A 23521-nucleotide genomic window follows, 5' to 3' on the forward strand; every position below is an offset into this window, starting at 1 on the left:
AACAACAGCAGCAACAACTTTCAAGCAAATGTTAATTGAAACAAAAATCGAAAACAAAAAAAAAAAAAAAAAAAGAGGTCCGAGCATATTAATTTCAAATGTGTGTTTACGTAAGGGGTACCTATCGTATAAGGAATATAAACAAACTCGTGATTGGATATACTTTCCGTTTCATATAAGAGAAAAGTTTATGTATGCAGCAAGAGTCGTCGTTTCTATCAACACACACACAAACACACACACACACACAAACACACACACACACACACACACACACACACACTTTCCCCATTCCCCACAACTATGCTAAGCTTTAAGAACACATAAGGTATAAAGTTTTCATTTCGTTTGTTGTTTCCTATAGATCATATATGCCTGCTTATGTTGCATTATATGGATTCACAATCAACAAAACACAAAAGTTGGGATAGTTCATTCTCTTAAAGGGAATCTGTGTTTCTTAAGCTGAGGGAAATTAAAATAATTATAGATTATATAATCTGGACAAAGGGCTTTGTACAAGTAGCTCAAGACAACATGGAACCGATTGCTGTATAACAGCAATCCGTTGTACGCGATAAGCATAGACGTTGTGAGATTTTTTTAATGCTCAAATGTAACTCAATCATTTAACTGTGTATGCCGAGTATAAATATCATAATCTGTCCCTTCGTCCTCGTCGAATTTATTCATCAAATTTATCATTATGAATATGCATTTGCCATAGTATAGTGTACATGACATTTTGTCAAGTTGTTTCATTATAACCTAATTTCATATTACACATGACTCCGTGTTTGACGAGGGTACTCGTTAACGCTTAAGAAGACGACACCATTAACTGATTGAGAAGATAGTTTCAAAAGCTAGACAGACATTTGGTGAGAAAGAAATAAATAAAAATAAATATTTCAATAAATACTAAAACATCTAGAGGATAAACTATGTATGTATAACACACTTGCTAAGTGTTTAGTAAGAAAGTTTTGCTGCAAAAGTCGAAAATGCAATTTCTTCACTTCTTCACTTACATTATGAGATTGCGCCAAAAATTGAATATATTGAATAAAAGGTATTGCATAATAAGCATAATTATATCTACAACAAGGGATATATTAAATTCGTTAAATGCTTGTGAAACACTTATGTAGGCATTCGAGAACCGATAAAGATGATATAATAATATATTACACAGAATATAACCTGTCTACTTTTACTATAGTAAAGATATTCCTAGAATGTGGAACTTTTGAACAAAATATGTAAGTTTTGAATAAAATTTAGATCGGATGATTTTATTGTTTTTTTTTTTTCTGGTTTTTATTACTTCAGTGTATCGGAGCATTACAAAAACTATAATAAGATAAGATTTATATAATCTTTTGTTAAAAAACTCTGATTGTTGTTAGTGTTCTTATAATGCATCAATAGTCTGCTCGGGATTATCAAAACTACCACATGTAAATAAGTCGGAACTCGTAAACATATACATAAATAAATTGGAATTGGCTTTTTTGAGAATTTAATGTTCTTAGCTTGGCTTTTGTCAAAATATAATTTTCAAGCGCATGCCAGAAACGATAAGTAAGATGCGATATGCAAGACACGTGTTGTAAGATTCGATAGATAATTTGCGATATATTCTATATATATGCATAATAGTGTGCGATCAATAAAATAAGTTATGTAAGATATGTATTCATATAATTATATAGCAAGGGTGGGCAACTTTTTTTTTTTTAATGGATTAATATCCATTTTCCTATCATAGTAAGGGCCGGAGCAAAGTGCAACTATTATGCAACTATGCAACATTCTGCATCAATCTTCCTCCTCCTCCTCCTCCTGAAATCGTTCATTTCGTAGCTTAATGAGCAGCAAAAAAACCCTTTAACACCTTTCACATGTAATAGCTGCACAACTGACTCGATAGTCAACGTAGATAGAATTATTTGAAGCTTTAGTGGTCCGGACTCGCCAACATCACGGGCAACTTCGGCAAATCGCGGACTGCACCCATACCCGCTGTAAAGTATGGCTATTGTCGGATGCGACATGTCACATAGTACAGATAAGACACAATACCTAGGGTAGAATGGCTAAGATTACATATATATGATACGTATTAAAAGGGTGGAATATCCGCCTGAGTAGCCGAAGGCGAGGGATCTCGGCTAGCAAGTCAATGGTCGTGGGTTCGAATCTCAAGTGCGGTAGAGTTTTTAATAAAAAAAGCCGATAGCCTTAGATGTTAGTGCTTTTAAGAGTTTAGTCTTAGAATTTATTTCTCTGGCGAAATTAATAATAATAATAATAATAAAAGGGTGGAATTTATAGGTTAAGAATGAATGAATGTTTGCTCTTGCAATCCAATATTGAATACTTGCTAGCTGCTGGCATTTAAATATAACTCCTTTTGCATATTAATTTGCAAAACTGCACTATTTCGCCGCGGAGCAAGTTCGTATGTGTACATTACATATATATATATATACATATTACAAGTCCTTTCGCAACCTAGAAATATGTATTAGAAATTTTGATGATGGGAACTGCTAGCCCAGATCAGTTAGAATGCGGCCGTCGAAGACATGTACAATTTAATATTCGGCCCTTTAACTTTCACTCAGTTTCCGTTTGGAGAAATTTTTCTTGTAGTTCCTACACGCTATCTAAGCAGATGCAGACATTAAACATAGAGTCTCTCTCATATAAGAAACGTAGGACTTATGTATGACTTCGAATTATTTAGCTTATACGAACCTCTTTCTAGTATAAACATACACACATACACAATCAAATTAGTAAGCTCCTATATAAGATAATGGTGTATAGATTATGTAAGCGAAACGTAATGAGAATCTAGTACTTAAAGTCTTAGTTGATATATATGCAAAAGGGGAGCAATAAGGAGAAATTCATGGAATTTATATGAAGCTTTTATTACGAAACTGATGCTGATTGAATGAGAAAAGCGAATCTGAACAATAGTAGGCAATATCCCTTAACAGGGAATTGTTATCGCAATCATTACTCTAACCTTTTTTTTTTTGAATTAATTGCTTTTAAAAAATATCAAAGCCTATAAGGCGAACAGGCATTAATAGTAAAATGAAAATGTGTTGTTAGTATTTATTATTACCAGCCGAGAGAGAGAGAGAGAGAGAGAGAGAGAGAGAAAGAGAGAGAAAGAGAGAGTAAATTCACAACTTTTTCTGCACTATGAATATAATAATGTGATTCCATTTATAACATTTAAATATACATCTTAATGATCATCAACACGTAAACTTCATCAGTGTAAATTGAGCTAACGATTTCCGTTAGTCGTTCATTTGCTACCAAAGCAACCAAAGTCGTACAAATTAATATAAAAAATTTTGTTTTTTTTTTTTTTCTCTTTTTTTGGGTCAAATTGAAAGGAAAAAGCACAAAGTTTGTTTAGAGATTATTTCCATATATATAATTAAAACATATAACGCATTAAATTCAAGAAAGTAGAGATTTTTATAAAAGAGAAGTTAAACTAATTAGTAAGTCGCTAAAGGCTTCATAGAGTGCATAGATCCTTCAGGGCCATACGATTCAGCTGCGATTTAGCTGCCTATGTAACAATTAATTTATTCATAACCGTCTCCCACTTGCTGCAGGGTCTTGGGTAGTCGTTCCGTTAGTAAAATCTAAAAATTCTTTCCAGAGATCCCATCAAGTGCATGCATTTTTGTACAATGTTGTATTTTGCTCGAACAATACAATAAACAAATAAGAAAAGTACTTTCGAATGCGGTCGAGTCGTTTATACCCCCTTCACTTTTATCTTGGAAAGAACATAAAAATCAAGAAATCTATTAAAATCACTATAGTGGGACATGAACCGCTAGTAAATACCTTATATCGCATTATTCACATAACGACTTTTCAAAATAAATTGTTATATGGTAAGTGGATGAAAAGAACACCCGATCCGAAACATAGGATTCTTCCTTTAGCCAAAACCTGTCCGTGTACTAGATTTCATCAAATCATCTCAGAAATTGCGATCTATAGGTTGAAAAGACAAAAAGACAAGACGGACAGACATCGACTGTAATAAAAGGGGGGGCATATCTCAATTTCTTCTGGGTGTTCGACATACCTGTTCCAATTTTGTTACTTTCTAATGTTGGGCAGGCGAGGCCAGTTTTTTCCGTCTATGTAAAGGTACTATACAATCACACAAAGGCTGCGGGTGGAAACTTGCTCTCTGTAGCTTCATGAGTTTTAGGAAGAAAATCTCAATTTTTTTTTTACTTTTGAATGTAAAAGTGTATTTAGCTTATAGTCTACTGTTGTTGTTGTTGTTGTATCGGTCAAATACTGTAAACCTTTTCGAATCGTAACATAATTAATAACGTAAGTACTAATGTTTTTTTTGATGATGACGGAAGAATGTCTAGTACACACTTCCACTCACAAGGACAGATGGACATGCTTAATTTGATTTAGAATTTGATATTGATCAAGAATACATTTAATATATATACTGTTTAACTTACCGAAACTTATTTTTGTGTGCTGAAAAGGTGTGGCGAAAATGAATACATTTCCATCTTCGCTGTTGGGTAGAAAAACTGCAATAAAGATAACAAAAGAAAAAAAATGAGTTAAAGCAAACATATTTAATAAAAAATCAAAAAAAAAAAAAAAAATTAATAAAAAATTAATTCCTGATAAATAATTATATTCGGTGCTTGCTTTTACTGCATAAATAAAAGCAAAAATTGTATATAACTCATTGCATCGAAGATTCATGTTAAAAAACGAATCTAAATTCGCCCATAGGAGACGTCACTAAGATTACAATATATCTGAGTGATGTACGTTTCAGGGCAACACATGCTTTAAACGATGCCTTGAAACTGCCGTAAAGAGAAAATGATCTTCATCTGCTGCTCTAAAAAGCAAAAATATCTTCATTATTATTATTGCCGTTGGAGTAATCAAAGATTCGCCTTCAGGGTCTCTGCCTGATACTAAGCTAACATAACTGAATTTCTGTATTTCTGTGCTTTTTAAACAGAACAGTTTTTTTCATTGTTCAAATAAAAGTAAAGTAAACACTTGATCGAAACATTATTTGCTTTTTTTGCAATAAGCAACAAACAATAATGAAACATAAGAAAGGTGTTAATAGCCTTAGCAGGATTTAGTTGCACTAAATTCATTAACACCCCAGATAGACAAAGAAATGTTAAGACCTAAGCATACACGCATTTTTTCTTTACCCTCAACTATACTTGCATAGACATATGGACGTTATATGTGGATATATATATATATATATGTATATATATATATATGTGTGTGTGTACTTTTCTCATTTACACTTGTGTCAGACAGTAAATAAACTTGAAAATAGTCCATAAAATACGATAATGACTAATGACTGATGATGATGGCTGTAAGGATGTTAAAGTATGATAATAACGTTATATGTGTGAGTGAGTAGAATTGTGTTCGTAAAACCTAAATAAATACACAAAGTAATAAAGAATAGTTAAAAAAGCGTATAAATTTAAACATTTATATCGTTACCGACAATTATATATATATATATATATATATATATATACACTGTCTGCCTGCAATAATATTTGTTATTTATTGTTACCCAAAAAAAAAAAAAGAAGAAGCAATTCCGACTGCCAAAAATAAGTAAATCAAGTAATAAAATGCTTTAGGGCACTGCATGAATATTTCATAATTAAATGAAAAAGACGAATAAATTTCCTAAAACCCTTAAGGAAATGTCACGTGCCTTAGGTTGGCCAATTTTGCTTATATTCTTTTAACAGATTGCAAGCGAAAATTCTATCATTTTTCACTAAACACACAGGCAGTTTTTTTTTTTTTTTGCTAGTTCACGGCAAGCAGAAGGTCTCATTTAAGGTATTATTATATAACAAACCTTCCAAAATAGATTAAAAAAACACTTTACAGTGCTTTGGATTTCGGCATGACTTCCAAACGAGAAGCAATGCATCGCTTGCTTGTAAAAACTTATGTAACATAGTCGAATGTGAAGTTGTAGATGTTCGGCTCTGCCAAAGATGATTTGCCAAATATCGCTTCGACAATTTCAGTCTCAAAAACCAACCTATCATCTCGGCGATATTGACATTTTATGGTCTATGTTGGACTTTAGGTACGACCACCCTAATAGTTAAAATAAAATTATAAAACGATAAATTAAACGTACAGGCATTGTAAAGTGTTTTCATTTATCTAAATGATTAATATCGAGTACGATCGGCAATGTTTATAAGATTTTCGTGGTATGCGTATTCCTTTAAAGAAAACCGCAACAACGGTAACAAACATATATTTAACCACAAAAAGTAAAGATTAAATTATTCTCCATCACTATTACAAAGGATAGGTACTGAGATGACAGATACGATCATACGATCGGTATACAAATGCAAAGTAGTTTCAAAAAAAAAAAAAAAGTTGACAGACATTCGTAGACACACAACATGACCGAATATTGAATAGAATTTCTTAAGAATCAATAAAACGACAGACAAACTTTACCTTAACTCAAGCGACAAAGCATAAGCGAAAGTGCTATCGATTACTCGCTCACATGCACACAAACACTTTTTTCTTTTATTCATTTATTTATTTTTTTCATTAGATCGATTATTTCTTGTTTCTTTTACCCGGATTTCGAAGAAAAAATATATGTGAAAATATTTTGATATTATTTCTAAGATAACTGTAGTTTCATATAAGGGTCTTAGCATTAATCATTCAATTTATTGCCCACCGCATTGACATTTACTGGCAGCTAATGAATTGTAATTTAAAACTACTTTCTTTTACTAGAATCATTTGCATAGAAAATATGAAATAAATAGAGAGTTAGGTCGCTACACATTGAACCTTTGCAACGAATTTTGGATGCTCATCGTATATTTTATTAATCGGTATGGACTCATTGTCACACCAATATCTCCCGTAACAACTTTTGCTAATAATCGCAAATCTATTCAAATTCATGAACATTGCTTGAGCGATTCATTATAATTTTGAAATTTGATGGGCAAAAACCCCTGGGGGGAAAGCGTATATTTCTTTAGTCTTTAGTCTTCAAATTTGTGATTGCGAAAATTTCACGAACCGGTAAAGGACGGACGGGCAGATTGCTTATCACATTTCATTCCATTGATTGGTTTGCTTAATCGGATGAAGAGTATACATACATATTTTGTATGATATCCAAAAGCATACATCAAGTTGTTATAAAGGGTGCGATTTCCCTAACCATTCCAGGAAAACTGGATACACATTGATCTGAATCTTGGATATTGATATATACGACGTCATATATAGAGGTTGTAGGAGTTCTGTGCTTATTGAGGGCGAGTCAGTTGTTGGATTCTAATTTACATTTGACTATAAATAGTAGACGACAAAGAAGTTATATTTCGTTAGAGCTGAGTCTTATATGTGTCCCTCCACATATAAACAAATATAAGATTTGGCTTAATATTTGGTTAAAATGTCTTACAGGACTATATGTAAGGTAGCTCTCAAAAAAATTGTTTGGTCGTTTTTTTTTTTTTTTTAATTAGTTTGAGATGATGAGTATATGTATATAAAACATGTATACATATCTATACATAAAGTATGGATTTTCTTTTTTTTTTTTAGCAATGGGCATTCTAGGTCGAAAGGATTGCTACAAGTTTCTTTTAAATGGTCCTGTAATTTATGTTAACAGAATATTAGCCCAAGATTCTCTGCAAATGACAGATAAATTTCCTACATATTGCGGGTTTGCTTGTGACCTAACCACGACTGTTAGTGCACGAATGCTCTGATTGGTTTGGGTAAATATCTATACGAAGTATTTATAGAAACACATTGTGTATGTATGTTGTGCTATTTCGTTTCAATTTAAAAACTTTTTTTTTTTTTTTTTTTACTCAGAATTTTGTGTCATTTTTGTTGTTATTGATTTTTCAATTTTGTTTTGCTTTGTTTCTTATAAATAAATTTCACTGCAAATTTCATTTTGCCGAATTTAATATTTTACAAAACTCTTTAAACGTATGCACGGAACTATCCAAACATTTATTTGTGTACATATATATATATATATATATATTGATTGATCGATGTCTTTATACCATACATCAGTAGTGGTGCAAGGATTTATTATTAGCTTTGCCCGGACGCATGCAATACCCAGAGGAAATTTAGAGTCACCTTTTATTATACCAATCGATTCACAAAGTAACTCTGAATAGATTTAATTTTGTCTGCCCGTCTGTGCGTCTTGGTTTCTTGGGTTCAATCTACAGGCCGCAATTTTAGAGATACTTTGATGAGGTCTGGTACACTGACGTGTTTTGAGAATGATTCAGTTCGAACCACTTTTTCGAACATTTCCCATATAACGCTTCATTTTGAAGAGTCGTTATATCAATTCCTTCAGTTCATTTTTACTTGCCTAATCGGTTTTTATGGTTGTGAGAGTACTAACTAACTACCAAATAGACGTATGAACATAGAACCTTTTCTAAGTCGATTTAAAACTCTTCATTTCATTCATATATATGTATATATATATATATATATATATATATATATATGCTGGAAATATTTTCTACCTTAGCTAGCGTAAAGAATAGTAATCTTGACGTTAGTAAATACTTTTAGTTAGTTCTAAAAAGTGTTGACCACCTAAAGACAATCTTCATATATGTACATTTTTTTGAAAAATCAAGACATTGTGGAACACCTAATATATCATAAATTATTTATAAAATATATTTTCGATATATCCATTCGCAAGAAAGTCGCTGTTAAGGTTGCATCTTATGTTAATACATTTAAAGGGGAATACATTTAGGAGATTTTACCGTTTAATATTAAATTTTTATTACTTTAGGATTGCTAAAAATACGACCGTATCGAGCAAAATTGGTTTAGAAATTTACGCGATTCAATTATACTCACCTACGAAATTCATATTAAAGTGTTGCAAAAGAATTATTAAAATTATAATATATTGATAACTTAAGCGAAAGATGATGATTAAAAAAAGTAATCAGGAAATTATTGTAAAATTAACACTTAGCTGATGTATAGATAAGAAATTTTATGCATGAAAAAACTGCCAAACTGCGTTATTTCTTTTACTTTGAATGAATATGAATTCAAATTTAATTAATTTATTCTTATTTTCATTACTTACAGAGCTATAATAACGAGAAAACTTCAATATAACATTAAGAACAACAACAACAACAACGACCAATTGCAACGACAACCACAACCAATATTTGTTATAGATGTCCACAGCAATAAACACAGCAACACGAAAAACAAGAACAAGAAGCAGAGCAACAGCAACAGCAACAGCAACAACAACAACAACAATAATAATAGCAATATTTCAACGCGTATTGAAAATAAGCCGACGACAACAAATGAAAAGCCTTAACTCAAACAGTCAGGCAGTCATCTTTTGACTTTAGAACGGAAATGAGCTGGCAGCCTGTCTAGCTAACAAACAAGACACAACAATAAGTATCAGTAACATCCACTTTGACACCGAGATATACATATACGAAGTAAGACAGTGAGAAGATATTCAAATACTTAAACATACGCATGGATAGAAGTCCATACTCTGCGTAAAAGGATCCTTGGAAATGTTATTAAGAAGATTGAAATAAGCAAAGAAAGCGAAAGAGTGAGAAAGAGATAGAAATAAGTAAACGGTTCAACTAAATACGAAATCCTGTTACAATTGTGCATGGCGATGCTGTCGTCTCATTGACAGAGTAACTAACGACGGCGTATGCAAGCATAACTATATATATACATATATATATAAATATATATATATATATATATATATATATATATATATATATATATATAAATATATATATAAATAAATATATATATATATATATATGTATATATATATGTTTGGTTAATGAAATGCTTTAGACTTTCATGATTCAATGTATAAGTGTATGTGCTTTGCATTAAGCACGAGTTATTTGCACCGTTATTATCGTTCAGAGATTACGACCATAAAATATGGGAAACAGAAGCAGCAATAGCATGGCATAACTGCGAATAATATAAAAAATATGTATGTATATTTGTGTAGCTGTGTGCGTAGCGCTGCTATAAATGCATACAATCTCCCTCCTTTATGCTCATTTAATAACGAATCGTTCTTTTTTTTTTTTTTCTCCTGGTTCTTGTTTTTATGTGCGTGTGTGTGTGTGTGTGTGTATTTGTGTTTTTTTTTTTTTTTTTTTTTTATTATTTTGGTTATTATGCAAATAAAAAAATAAAAATTAAAATGAAACGCTAACGCTAATGTACGCTCATTCGGTTCGGTTCGGTTCGTTTGAGTGCTATAAATTCAATTAAGAAGTTTCACGTGTGTAAACTACACTAATAATGGTGCATAATAATAATATTTTCCATTATTATTATTATTATTATTATTATTATTATTACATACACTTATGTATATAAATGGCAAAGTGCATCGTTCGTGTGTATGCGTTCGCTTATTTAGTAGTTTTGTTGTTTTATGAGCTCGCTCATGTATGCGTTTAATATTATTGTGTTTATGTAGATGTGCGAGCGCCCAAGTATACGTATATTAAGGTGTTTAAGCAAATGAGCGTTTTTGTGTTTGCAACGGAAATTGCATGTTTTCACAAAATGTTCATGAACTTCCCATCTACCTGAACTCTAAAAAGCCATTACAACATACAAATACCAACAATACAAAAAAAAAAGCAACAACAAACGCAACTATACCAATCTTAATAATATTAAATAAATAAATAGTAAACTAACAAGGAGTGATGAGTGTTAAAATAAAACAAATACATACATACATATAGATGTATATACATATATTACAAAAAAAAAAAAAAGAAAAAAAGGAAAAAAATAAAACAAAATAAAATAGAATGCATAACAAGCAATTTTAAGTAAAATCAAACAAAAAATACAAAATCAACGTCTTCGTCTTCATCGCTTTATTCAACGAGAATGTTGTGATCCATAAGCAACATTTAGAAATTTCCCCTTTTTTTTTTTTTGTGTTTTCATTTTAATATTTTTTGTAAATATATAGTGGCAAACAGAAAATTAGTATTTTGTTATGGTAATTGCTGGACAAGCTAGTAATAGGAGCTAGTTAAATAAAAACAAAAAAAAAAAACAAAAAAAAAAAAAAAAACGCAAGTAAAGGAATAAAAAAAAAATAAAAAAATCAAAAAAGAGAAAGCAAGCTTTGCTTACTTACGTTACCCGTTTAACTTAACTTATCACGTAAATCACGTAAAGATGGCCGTTAGTAATATTGTATGCGAATGGTTGCGTGCTTTGGGTTTAGCTCAGTATGCGGAAAGTTTTCTTGACAATGGCTACGATGATTTGGAAATATGCAAACAAGTCGGTGATCCAGATTTAGATGCCATCGGTGTTGAGAATCCAGCACATCGTCATAAACTGTTGAAAAGTATACGTCAGTTACGTGAAAAGGGTGCCGCTTCCGTTTACTTTATGCTCAACGATCCCAATTCGCTGTCAGGCAGTACGGAAATATTATGCGAAACGCCACCGAATGAACTAGATATAGTGATACGTGAACAATTGGAAACGGATGGAGTTAGACTAACAGCGCATCCCTATTCAACACCGGTAAGTAAAGTGCAATGTAGAGTGTAATGCAGAAAAAAAAAAAAAAATAACTGACTTGCTTTTACCTAGGGAGGTTTGCTGGCTAGTGACACAATTTTTTTTTTTCATTTTTTTACATATATATTTATATATCTATATATATATATATATATATATAGGTGCCTTTACAACACATTTAGGTGTTAGATGTGTGTGACTATATAGTTTTGTTGTTCGTGTTGTTGACGTTCCACATAGACATAGCTGCTCGTTAGTTAGTCAATTCTCCTCATATATGTATATATGTATATATATATATATATATATATATATATATATATCTAAGTGTGTTAGTTGCTGTTAATTAAGCACGTTTGCATATTTTGTCATCAGCAAGCAGTAGCAACCCAAAACCAAAAAAAAAAAAAAAAAAAAAAAAAAAAAACAGGAACAGCATCTATAGTGTTGAAAATCCCTATGAAAACAAAAAAAAAAACTTCATATAATTCATATAAATAAAAAAGTGCAGGATAAGAAATCCCATACATACACATAAACAAATGTAATGCTTATACAAAAATGCATTTACACTAACCCATACAAACTCCCTTTAAAAAATATGTGCTTGAAAACAGAGCAAAAGGTGTCATTTTGATGTATGCAAACAATCTGTAATTAACACGGCAACGAAGAGCTCAGCTCTTTATAGTGTACGCGCTAATAAATTCTCTCTCTATTCAAATTTGAAAACAAAAAAAAAATAAAAAAATCAAAAATAGAAATTTTATGCTTAGACATGAAGCTTTTCATTTAATTTAATAAAGTCAAACGTCCCACAATTTAATTTAAAAAAAAAAAAAAAAAAAATATATATATATATATATATATATATATATAAAAAAAAAAAACTTAATTCAATGCAATGTTTTTTGTTCTTTTCTTAAATCTACAACCAAATGAACAAAAGTTGACAACAACTTTGTTGTTATTGGAAAAATTTCGAAAAAAAACCTACATATTTATATACACATATATATATATATATATATATATATTTTTTTTTTTTTGTTTTTTTTAATTATATTAAAAATGAATTGTAGAGTATGGCTACGTGGCCTTTGGTTTTTGATGCGCCCTCTTAGTAACTGACCCTAATCTGTAACATTCATTTGTTCGTTTGTTCATTCAGTCGTCGTTCGTCTATTCATGCATTTATTGAGTCCGTTGGTTGTTGTTAATTTAATCCTTAGCAATTGTACTTATAACACACAGATGTATAATATATTAATTTGTTTAAAAAGTATAGAGCCTTGATGTATATTCATTCTATACAATTGTCTCATGCTTAATTTATAAACGATATTTGAGAATAGCGTATAAGATTTCTACTATTAGGCTTAATATTTTTTAGACTATCTATTATCTGGCATATATTTTAAAGATATTTTTGGCCAATATACATATATACATATATATATATATATATATATATATATATATATATATATATACAGTCGGGTGCATTTCTCTCTACTTTGCTACACTACCGTAACTGCCACCATATCCACCACCTTTGCTTTGTCTTTGTACGTGTTATATCAACATCCAACCCACTATCACCATTGCTACCACCTGAATTGATTCCCCTTGTGTATCTAACTGCCTTATTTTTACATACACACACACGCACATATATATATTTGTATGCATAGATGTAGATGTGCAGCTGTTACAATTTGTGATTTGAAATTTTCTAATTTCGGTTTATTTTTTTTTTTTTTTTGTTTTTTTTTTTTTTTTTTTTGTTTATTTGATGCTGTGTTTTTTCTTTTATTTCTAAAATTTGACATTTTTTCCCCTTTTAATTGTGATAAAATTTTATTGCCCTCATTTCTATTATTGCTGCTGTTGTTCATCGTGCTGCTGTGGCCGCTTCTGAGCTTGGCGTTGCTTACTATTTCTATCCTTCTAAGAATGCAAGACCAAGAAATGCTCTTTTTTGTTTTTTTTTTTTTTTTAAAGGGTACCTTATCTAGGAAAAGCAGGGGGTTAGACATTGTGTTTATAGTTTTTCGTTAACACTGGGGTTGATTACAAATGTCAGGTCGGGTTGAAATTGTTAGCCTCTTTATATTTCTCCGTCTCCCTCTTCCCCCATTCTCCTTCTTCTTCTTCTTCTTAGTCTTCTTCTTATTCCTCTTGTTCTTCTTCTTATTGCACTTATACCTTATACCAAGTGCAACTACAAGAATTTTAATAGTAGTAATAATAATTTGATTTTTGTGTGCATTTTATTGAGGGAAAATGCTAAAACTCTTTGGAATGTTTCCCTACAATGCAAAAGTGGAATTTCAACTTTTGAAAAAGAATATAAACAAAAAAAAAAGGAAATTCTTTCCTTCTTAGTATCATTTACTCATCGTCAAGACGACATAACGTCAAAGGCGAAAGAAGAAATAAGAAAGATTCATATTATTATTAAAATTTCTTATACATACATATATTAAATTGCTTGTCTTTCGGAAAAATGTCTTGCGGGAATAATCAAAATTCAATATTTGTTTGACAATAAGGTTAACTAGCTACTATAAACTAACAACATAAATTAAAATAAAGAAAAAAAATTGAACGCCGAATAATGATGATCCAAAAATAACTTTGAAAAAGAAATAATTCGATGAGTTTTCTGCATCGTTTTATCAAAATATATATTAGCTGTTTATGCAACGGATATCCGTTGCACTAATCCCCTACAGATAGTAGGTGTGCCCTGTTAGCGGTGGAAGTATCTAACCGAATGAGTCTCAAGTCATAATTTTTGCACAAAGTCTTTTTGTTTCTTTTTTTTTTTGCCCACTACATCATTTGCAGTGTACGGGTTTTATCAGGGCGTATGTATGCAACGCCTAGAAGGACTTGAAAGCGATTCAGTCATTTTCTGAATCAATTCAAGCTAGTCTGTCCGTCTGTCTGTCTTACTTTCTTATGGTGTAATTTAAAGGCAGCAATTTTTGAGATACTTCAATGAAATTTAGTTACGCTGGCATGCTTTAGTCCAAGGACAAACGCTATTGAAAATGTTTTCGGATCGGATAAGTTTTCCAATCACATCCCATATAATCTTAATATCTAAACAGAAAAATATTGATATTTATGTAATTAATTATGAGAAAACAAATCGCGTTTGAACAATGTGTGTAAAAAATTGTGTCCCATGACTCACGTCTCGATGAGAAAGCTCGCTAAACCTGCCACATCGATCGAATTTAATAGGCAAAGTAACTCTAGGGCTGTGTTCGATAAGTTTTTACTTCGCTTAACTGAAAACTTTGGGAAAATATTCTTGACGTTTTATATTGTTTGGGTAAAAGAAGAAAGAAAAAAAAAGTGCTTTCGTAATTTCAAAACTCCTGCAACCTCTTATAACTTGCAGTTATTCAGGCTTTTATGAGCCAGTTTCTTGATGTTAGAAGAGGAGTTTGCGCTCCGGGTTGTCCCAACAACGCTCGGTGACACAATCTCATTCAGTTACTTGATAGCTTATGCAGACGACGTTACACAGTACACTTAGCTTTAGTATTAAATGAAGACGGAAAGCTTTTACGAAATTGTTTACTGGGAATTGCTTCCTTCAAGGACTAGCTTGCTAGTCATAGTTACGCACAGTATAATCCCAAAAGTTGAGGCTGCATTGATTTTACTCTTTTTCTCCCACTTCTCCACTCAAGTCAGAAAAGTCTATAGTGCTAAACTGTAGGATTTTTAAATTTTAAGTGTATTAAGTAAATCATTATTGGCTTTTAATTTCCTTATGTTTTGTTATGTTGTAATCATTTTAGCAAAAAAAAATTCATAAATGTCTGCAAATGATTTTTATTGCATTTTGAAAAACGTAAACATCAAAATATCAAAATTCTCCTTAATGTCTATTCACTGCTTTCAAGTGTAAATGGCACTATTAATGTTTGTAATTGTGGGTTGTATGTTGTTGGGGGTGATGCAACTTTTATCATTAGAATTAATCCTTAACTTTATAGCAAACGCAACTACATTGTATATTTGCCATATTTCTTGCAATTTCACTTCAAAGTTCGGTGTCTTATATTTACTGTAATTCTTCTTGTTCATTAGCAGCGTAATACCATTGAAGTATTCGAAAATAAATTCACTTAAAAGAATTTGTTTTCAATCAAAGTATTTTTTACAAACATCTTGCAAGAAGAAAGACAAGTGAAAAGACCATAGTGGGACGTGGCCGACCATTAAATACCTCACATCACTTCGTTTAATATAGTTATTATATGTAATGACTTCTCAAGGTAAAGATTTATATGAGGTGTAGTCGAGTAATAGTAGCCCGTTCCGAATCGCTTTCAATACCGTTCGTCCTCACTCATTCAAATTTCATCAAAATATTTCAAAAATTACGAATTTTTGAGGGAATACAAGAAACAAGACAAAAAGACAGACAGAGGGACAGACACAAGCTTGCATCATAAATAGTGGATGTATCTCACGTCCGTCTGAGCGTTGAAGACATCCGCACACTAATTTGCCCTTATGGTGTAGGGTATAACAACCAATATCAGGCGCAATGGGAAATTTTTCATATGCAAATTAGATATCATTTTCGAATCTCTCTATTCGCAGTTTTGTTCGAATCTTCAATCAAATAAATTAAGGCAAGATCCATGCAAATCTTATCAGTGTTGTGCAAAATTTCGAAAATCATTCCGAAACTTAATAGTCGAGTTCAAGTCTATAGCGTTATAACGCAAATGCGTCCATTTAAAAATTCATTTACCACAAGAAATTCTTTTAAAAAACTACTTATGACGTCACAATAAGAATATTTTAAAGTTACTCAGTTAAAAAAATTGCGGCTTACCAGAAATAATGCATTTGGTTGCTTACATAACTAAGGTATACTGTGGTTGTATTTGCTTCTTTCTAAAGCTTTCAATTCATGTAATACTTCAAAAAAAAAAAAAGAATTTATAATACAAAGTTTCTATTACTATATGCTTTGTGTGAGATTCACTTAATAAATTCATTAAACAATACTTATTTCAATTATATATTTATTTAATTATTTATTTATTTTTCTTTTTTTTTTGAAGAAAAAGTGAAAACAAGCTTTAAAATCTTTACTTAGCTTTTCTCTATCGTGTTTCTCTGGGCAAACAAACAACAAAACAACAAAAACTGTCCAATAAATTAAAATTATTTTTATGCAGGAGATGGCAGGACAACAGCTGTCAAAAACAAAATAATGGCAATTTCACCACATACAGTACAAATGAAATTCACTAAGGAACAACAACAACAACAATGAACAAGAACAGAAAAAATGATTTGATGTTTTGTTTTGTTTTTTTTTTTTTTTTTTTAAATAGAAATACATACAAATATAAATAAAATAGACGTTGGGTTATAGAGGAATTTTGAATGCCCAACGTTGGAGATAAAAGTCGAATGCTTTCAATTTGAGTGAGTGAGCTCATCAAGAGAGCTAAGAGCTATGCCATGTATTAAATAATTGGTTTAAGTTATTTTGCGGGATAGAAAGCAGTTTTCTTTTCTTTTTTTTTTTGGATGGGACACTGCACGGTTGACTTATGCTCACTGCATGCCACATGCATGATATAAAAATAGTCTTCAGAGTGTTCTTAAAGGTTATTCGATTGTGAGCAAAGTAAATTATTAAAACCTTTAAATCATTTGTGCCGATTTGTCCCTCTGGTGTTGCAGCTCTCGAGATTACAAAAAAAGAAAAAAAAAAAAAAAGAAAAGAAAAGAAAAGAATAAAAAAATAACGCAGATGTATACAAATTAAGTTTGCAAGTAAATGCAAAAATATGCTTCAAGGCTGCTGCGAACTTTTTTTTTTTACTTTAACATATTTTAATTTCCAAAGTGTTACAAGTCTTGAGTTTAGCTCAGTTTATTTATATTCGTATTTTAATAATATGTTAAATACAAGAACCACGATAACAACAAGAGATATGAAGAAAATCTATTCCCTTGACATGCATAGAAAATAGGAAAATGCATAAAACTTGCTCGGTCTCTTTGTCTGTCTGTGTATGTGTGTGTGTCTGTTTGTTTATTTATCTGTCTGTCTATACTACGCCTGCTAAGGGATGTTAAGCAAAATAGGAAGAAAGTCAAATTTTGTTCAGAGTTAAAGGATAAGTGGGAGGCAGACTGCAATAGTTAGGAGTTAAACTGACAATTACAACAATAACTATAATAAAAAGCCCGCAAGCGAAACTTTATCAAACAAAAATAATATTTGCAAATATCAATATCAATGAATTAGTTGAAATAAATTAATGTCTCACCGTCTCAAATGTATTTATACATACATATATATTTGTATGGGTAAATATACGATGACTGCATAATATTCAGATACTGCAGTCTTTACCATAGACATTCATAGATATTCAACAGTAGAACCTTTTCTTATGCAAATCAGTTTGATTTTAATTTTTAAAAAATTTTCCCCATTTTCGTGTTTGATATACACCGTAGAATGGATATATATTGCATCCGCTATGTAATGTGTATAGCATTACGAAAAATGTTTCGTGATAGATAGGCTATATACAACTCTGGTATTTCGCCTATATGCGAAATGCTTCCCAATCCTGACTTATGATTGCAACTAATATTGTTTTCATGTCGTTATTGAACAGAAAGCGAACGCCCAGGCATGTAGTACTGAGCAATGAATTCTATTTCATTTAACACGATTTCATTGAATTTAGTACGCTTTCAAGGGCTTCTTAAATACGTAGACTTAACCAAAAACTATTTTACGATGGATAGATTAGATCAATAGATAGATAGATAGATAGATTAGATAGATAGATAGAGAGATAGATTAGATAGATAGATAGATAGATAGATAGATTTTTTTTACACGGTTTTTTTCTGAGCCTTGTCGAGCGGGTAAAAATCGAATCAAGTAGAAATACTCTTTCATTTTTATTAAAACAAATGCAAAGTATGGGGCAGTAAATTGAATTGTGATATTAAAGGTGAGAAGTTGTTTTTTATGGCAAAGAAAATATATTTTCTTAAATTTCATTCGAACTTGCTTACCTTTAAAAGGCAGGATTAATAATTGGTTCACAATCTGTGTTTATATCCTTTTTTACATAAACATCTCAAGAAAGTTATTAAATTGCTGTAAGAGCTACAAACCTTTTGTAGCATTTCCAAGGTTTATGGAATGTATTTATAATTATGAAAACAAAAAAAATATGCTTTGCTGCAGAGAACATTATCTCCGCATAAAATAATACTTTACAATGCATATATAAACATAATATAATATATATATATATATATATATATATATAAGTTATTATACTTAAAATTTATGTAGGTGTGTGTATGGTTTGTTAAGTTTAAGGAGCTTTGTTGGCATTGAATTGTAATTTATACGATTTATTTGCCAAGGCGCGAATGAGAAGAGAAATTGTTTGAGAAAATCATAAGTTTTAACGTAAAATGGAAATTAAATGCGTCAAAACGCTATATATGTAGTAGATGTATATGTATAGATGTATATCTATTGTAAGTGGCAGTGGTTACCTCTTCTTTCATTTTTCTATTTTTCTCCTACGTTTTTCTTTAACTTGTCTTTCGTTTTATCTAGTTTCGACTCACTCGAGAAAAGATACACTGCATTGCAGACGTCTTAAGTTTCTTATCAGGCTATTGCTGCTGTGCTCCAAAGTGTCAACATGAAGCGCGACTCTAACACCCCTTGAGTGGTGTCGTTTAATACTCTAGAGAAGACCTAAGCAGTGCTTTAATAACAGCAAAATGCAGCAAAAAAAAAAAAAAAAAAAAAAAAAAATGGAAAAACAAAAAACAAAAAATATCTCACATACATACATTTACCTAACAGTTAACCATAATAATTCTTCAAGAGAAATGAAATATTTAAAATGTGCAAAATTGTTACTGTTGTTTTTCCTATATCTTCACTACATTTTTGTTATATTGCTTTATATATGTATATATCTATATATACATTTATATATATATATTTTTTTCTTTCTCTATCAATTTGTCGATTTTGTTAATGCCAACAGATTGGTTGACTTTTTGTTATGTTCAGTTTCTTTTGCGAAAAGTCAGTAGTTTTGTGTGCTTTGTTTAGCGCAATCAACACTTTTTGGTTTAAGTATTATATAATGCCAAAAACAAAAAAAAAAAAAACAAAAAAAGGGAGAGAAACTCTCTGGTATCAATAATAATAATAATAATAATAATCCAAAAAGTTTGGGTTGACAAGTTTATTAAGCATTCGAATGCTATTCGCGTTTATTTCCTTGGTAATGATCAACGTATCAATGTAGAAGTATATTAAGTACATCATCGGCTTTGTGATAAAAATACAATGACACATAGAGAGACTTCGTATGCATCCTTAAGCTTCTAAGTTGATTAGGTCATGTCCGTCCTTACGTCCGCTTATTTGCAGAATTCATATTTAAAACAAAAGTAACGACAGTGAACTTATATTATAACAAAAATAAGGAAATCTGCAGATCAAATTTAAAAAACCGATGCAATGGACCCGTGGCGCTTATGGGCTCAAAATATAAAACTTAAAAGCGAACTTACAAGCGCTGCTTAACAATAAGTCATAGGCAGCCATCAATCGGCCGATGATAACTAGTGGAAAGAATAGATTTACATCAGTCACTTAAGTAACGAAAATCAATTATTCAATAACTTATTCAATAAAGCAATTATTCAATAAAGCAATTTTTGATCTATTGTTTGGTATAAACCGATAGAATGAAAACCAAAACGGCCGGCAGATAGACTTTTAATTTAAATTTAAATCATCCATAATTTCCTTGTGGTAGTAATTGGGACGCTGAAGGTTACAATAACGACACGTCCATATAAAGAAAGGAAATATTATCAATTACTTACATATTAAAGTAACTGTCGATTTACGAATATAGTTTAACATAAATCGATGTGAAGAAGACTCTGAAATCTATTCAATTCCGTGTACAATTGCTTTAATAACTTGTGCGTTATAGCAGCTGCTGCTCTCTTGCCTGCTAACAAAGAGTAAAAGAAAGGCGATATCGCTTAAAGTGAAACCTTGAAAGTTTATCCTTCAACGTCGACCTACAATTACCGAAAGAAACTTGAATAACTTGCATGATGTCAGGTAAAAAGAGAGCAGAAAAGGTTGAAACCAGCCCGATACTAGCGTGCTTTTAATATAAATAAATCTCTCTCTTGGTTAAAGTAGCCGACTATTGGTCTATATTTCGCTGTAAGTTGGTGCAAGAGAGATCCAAAAGGGCAAAGAATTACTGGAAAATGTTTCATAAATTGCATGATAACTCTCACCTAACAAACTAAATACTTAAACTATATTTTACTATAAATCACTGTACAATTGCTTCAAATCAACTTCAACTTCAACTGTTATGTAATATGTAAGTAATGAGAAGCTTTACGATTTTCTTGCACATCAAGCGGGTTAAAAATCTTGAAGGCAATAGGCAAAGTAATTTTAGCTTTAGCTCCAAGCATTCATGAGAGCAAGTCAAGAATGATTCCTGAATTTAGAAATATTATCTTAATCCTTTATAATCCTTTATAAAGGCTCAATATTTTTGAAAACACTTGACGAAATATGAAGGGTTCCAAAGATTCGCAATAAGATAGGTTGGATAAGTTTCTTGCCTTTTTTTTTTTTTTGTTTGCTTACTTTTCTAACTATCTCTAGGTTTATGTAGATGATGATAATGATATTTACTTGCCGTTGCCGCGTAATTTTATTTTCAAAAAGTTTTTAGTTTTATATTTTTTCTTGTATAATCTTTTTTTCTGCTTTTTTTTTTTTTTTTTGTTTTTTTTTTTTTTTTTTTTTTTTTTGTCAGATTTTAGTTTTCAATTTGACATATTCTCCGTTTCGTGTACGTTTACGTTGAAATGTGCTGCAATCAGCACATAAATCTTACGAAAATTAATTGCATTTGATTACAAAGCATAAAACTTTTTGCTGTTGTTGCTTTTGATGATGTTGTTGTTGTTGTCGGTAAGATATTTCTGCTTGTTTATAACAATCGACTATCAATGAATGAATGAACGAATAAATGAAGAAATGAATGGATGAATAAATGAATGACTGAGATTTGAATTATTATTTATAAATCAATCTCTGTGTGTGTGTGTATGTGTATATGTGTGTGTGTTTGTGTGTCTGTGTGTGTTCGCGCATCAACACTGTAATCACATTGACCCGCATATTTGGCTTAGAGTCAACATAATAAATAAAGACTTGTCGTCATAGCTACTATTGTTATTGTTGTTGTTGTTGTCGTTGCCTTCACGCATACCCTTGCCAAATTACAAACAACCAAATGCCGCCGGAATTTTATTTCATTCGGAAAATAATTTCATCTTAATTAAGCTCAAAGATTTACTGGCGCTGGGAAAAACACGCGACATAGTAAAGCAACAGTTAAGTGTTAATACTTAAAATCACTTAAATCTTTTGCCCTTATTTCTGTGCTCTTTTCTTCTCTTCTTTCACGTTATTTTTTTTATTTAATATAATTTTTACAATTTGTGATTGGTTTTTGTCTTCTTTTTTTTTTTTCTTTTCCTTTTTAATTTATTTCCCAATATAATGCCTCTTTAGTTTTTTTGTTTATTATTTTATGTCTAAGTTGTAAACACAACAATTGCCGATGAAATGTGAAACCACTTCCATATTAATTGTTTATTTTGTACGCTGGTGGTTGTATGTCTCTGGAATGCTCATAAATAGAGTCGTCAAAATTTATTTAATTATTTTCTATGAGTGTTAATACATATATATGGGTGACGAAGCATAAAAATATTATTCTTGACACTTAAATCACTTACAAGCATTGTGCATATGCATCGTGTAGAGGCTTTTAATTATGGTATGGTGTTGGTTTCAAGTCAAATATTAGGCTATAAAATTTATTAAGCATAAAATGTGTGGATACGAAGCGAAAGAGGAAATTGGTCAAGGCATGTAAGAGTTCATAAAATTTTGATAAATATTTGTCATAATTAGCCCTCTGTAACTAGATTGAAAGCATTTTCTTGGGAAGCTTTAAATTATTGTTAGGATTAAATTTGCCATTGAAAGTGCTTCAAATATATTTTTAGGCCACTTTTGTGATCTTCTGAAAGCTTTGCTTAGCGAAACGAAATGTTTTTTTTTTTTCATTACTACTCCCTACTACTTATTTCCCTTCAACATTGCTTTTTCGCAATATTTTGTTTAAAATTTTAATATATTAAAATTTTTGAAAAATTCACCAAGGTTTGCATAAGAAGAGAGTTAAACAAATAAATAAATAAATAAGAAGGAAGCAAATAAATCCAGATTTACATAATGATGTATTGTGATGTTGCATAAAAACAAATGCTATACGATGAAATACGATATATGATGTATATCGTGCCTCTATCGTCATGCGTACGTACAAAGGCGATAAACAATGCATATCGTATGTACACAAGCGTACAAGTGCATAAGCAAATACGATAAATAATGCATAACATATAAAAACGATGTATACTGACATACATACATCATGTTCCTTACATACATCATCAACATACATCGGATATGTATATCTATAGTATAGTTCGCAATTTCCACAACAAACTGTTGCGAAATTTTATAAAAATACATGATAAACGATGAAAGATGATACAGGACGCATACCCTGTAAACACAATTGTATATCGATAAATATTGTATATCGCACATTTG

General features: G+C 30.8%; 1 protein-coding gene and 1 long non-coding RNA gene across 6 annotated transcripts in view; both read left to right on the forward strand.

Annotated features, from left to right (window-relative positions):
* Positions 1 to 10863, forward strand: part of LOC119634930 — a 24725-nt gene extending 13862 nt beyond the window's left edge. Inside the window, exons 2-3 of one of the 2 annotated variants that reach the window (XR_005246998.1) lie at positions 9247 to 9851; positions 10655 to 10863. This is a non-coding gene — a long non-coding RNA (uncharacterized LOC119634930). The remainder of the gene's footprint in view (positions 1 to 9246; positions 9852 to 10654) is intronic. The other variant, XR_005246999.1, reaches the window with a different exon arrangement.
* A 113-nt stretch (positions 10864 to 10976) lies between these two features.
* The window catches only part of LOC119634926, a 117590-nt gene continuing 105045 nt past the window's right edge, over positions 10977 to 23521 (forward strand). For all 4 annotated transcript variants that reach the window (XM_038029361.1, XM_038029364.1, XM_038029363.1 and 1 more), the window contains exon 1: positions 10977 to 11733. In XM_038029361.1, the coding sequence (XP_037885289.1) occupies positions 11377 to 11733 (357 nt within the window). In that variant the 5' untranslated portion in view covers positions 10977 to 11376. The remainder of the gene's footprint in view (positions 11734 to 23521) is intronic.

This window comes from Glossina fuscipes, unplaced genomic scaffold (genome assembly GCF_014805625.2).
Source record: "Glossina fuscipes isolate IAEA_lab_2018 unplaced genomic scaffold, Yale_Gfus_2 3, whole genome shotgun sequence".
Classification (NCBI taxonomy): Eukaryota; Metazoa; Arthropoda; class Insecta; order Diptera; family Glossinidae; genus Glossina; species Glossina fuscipes.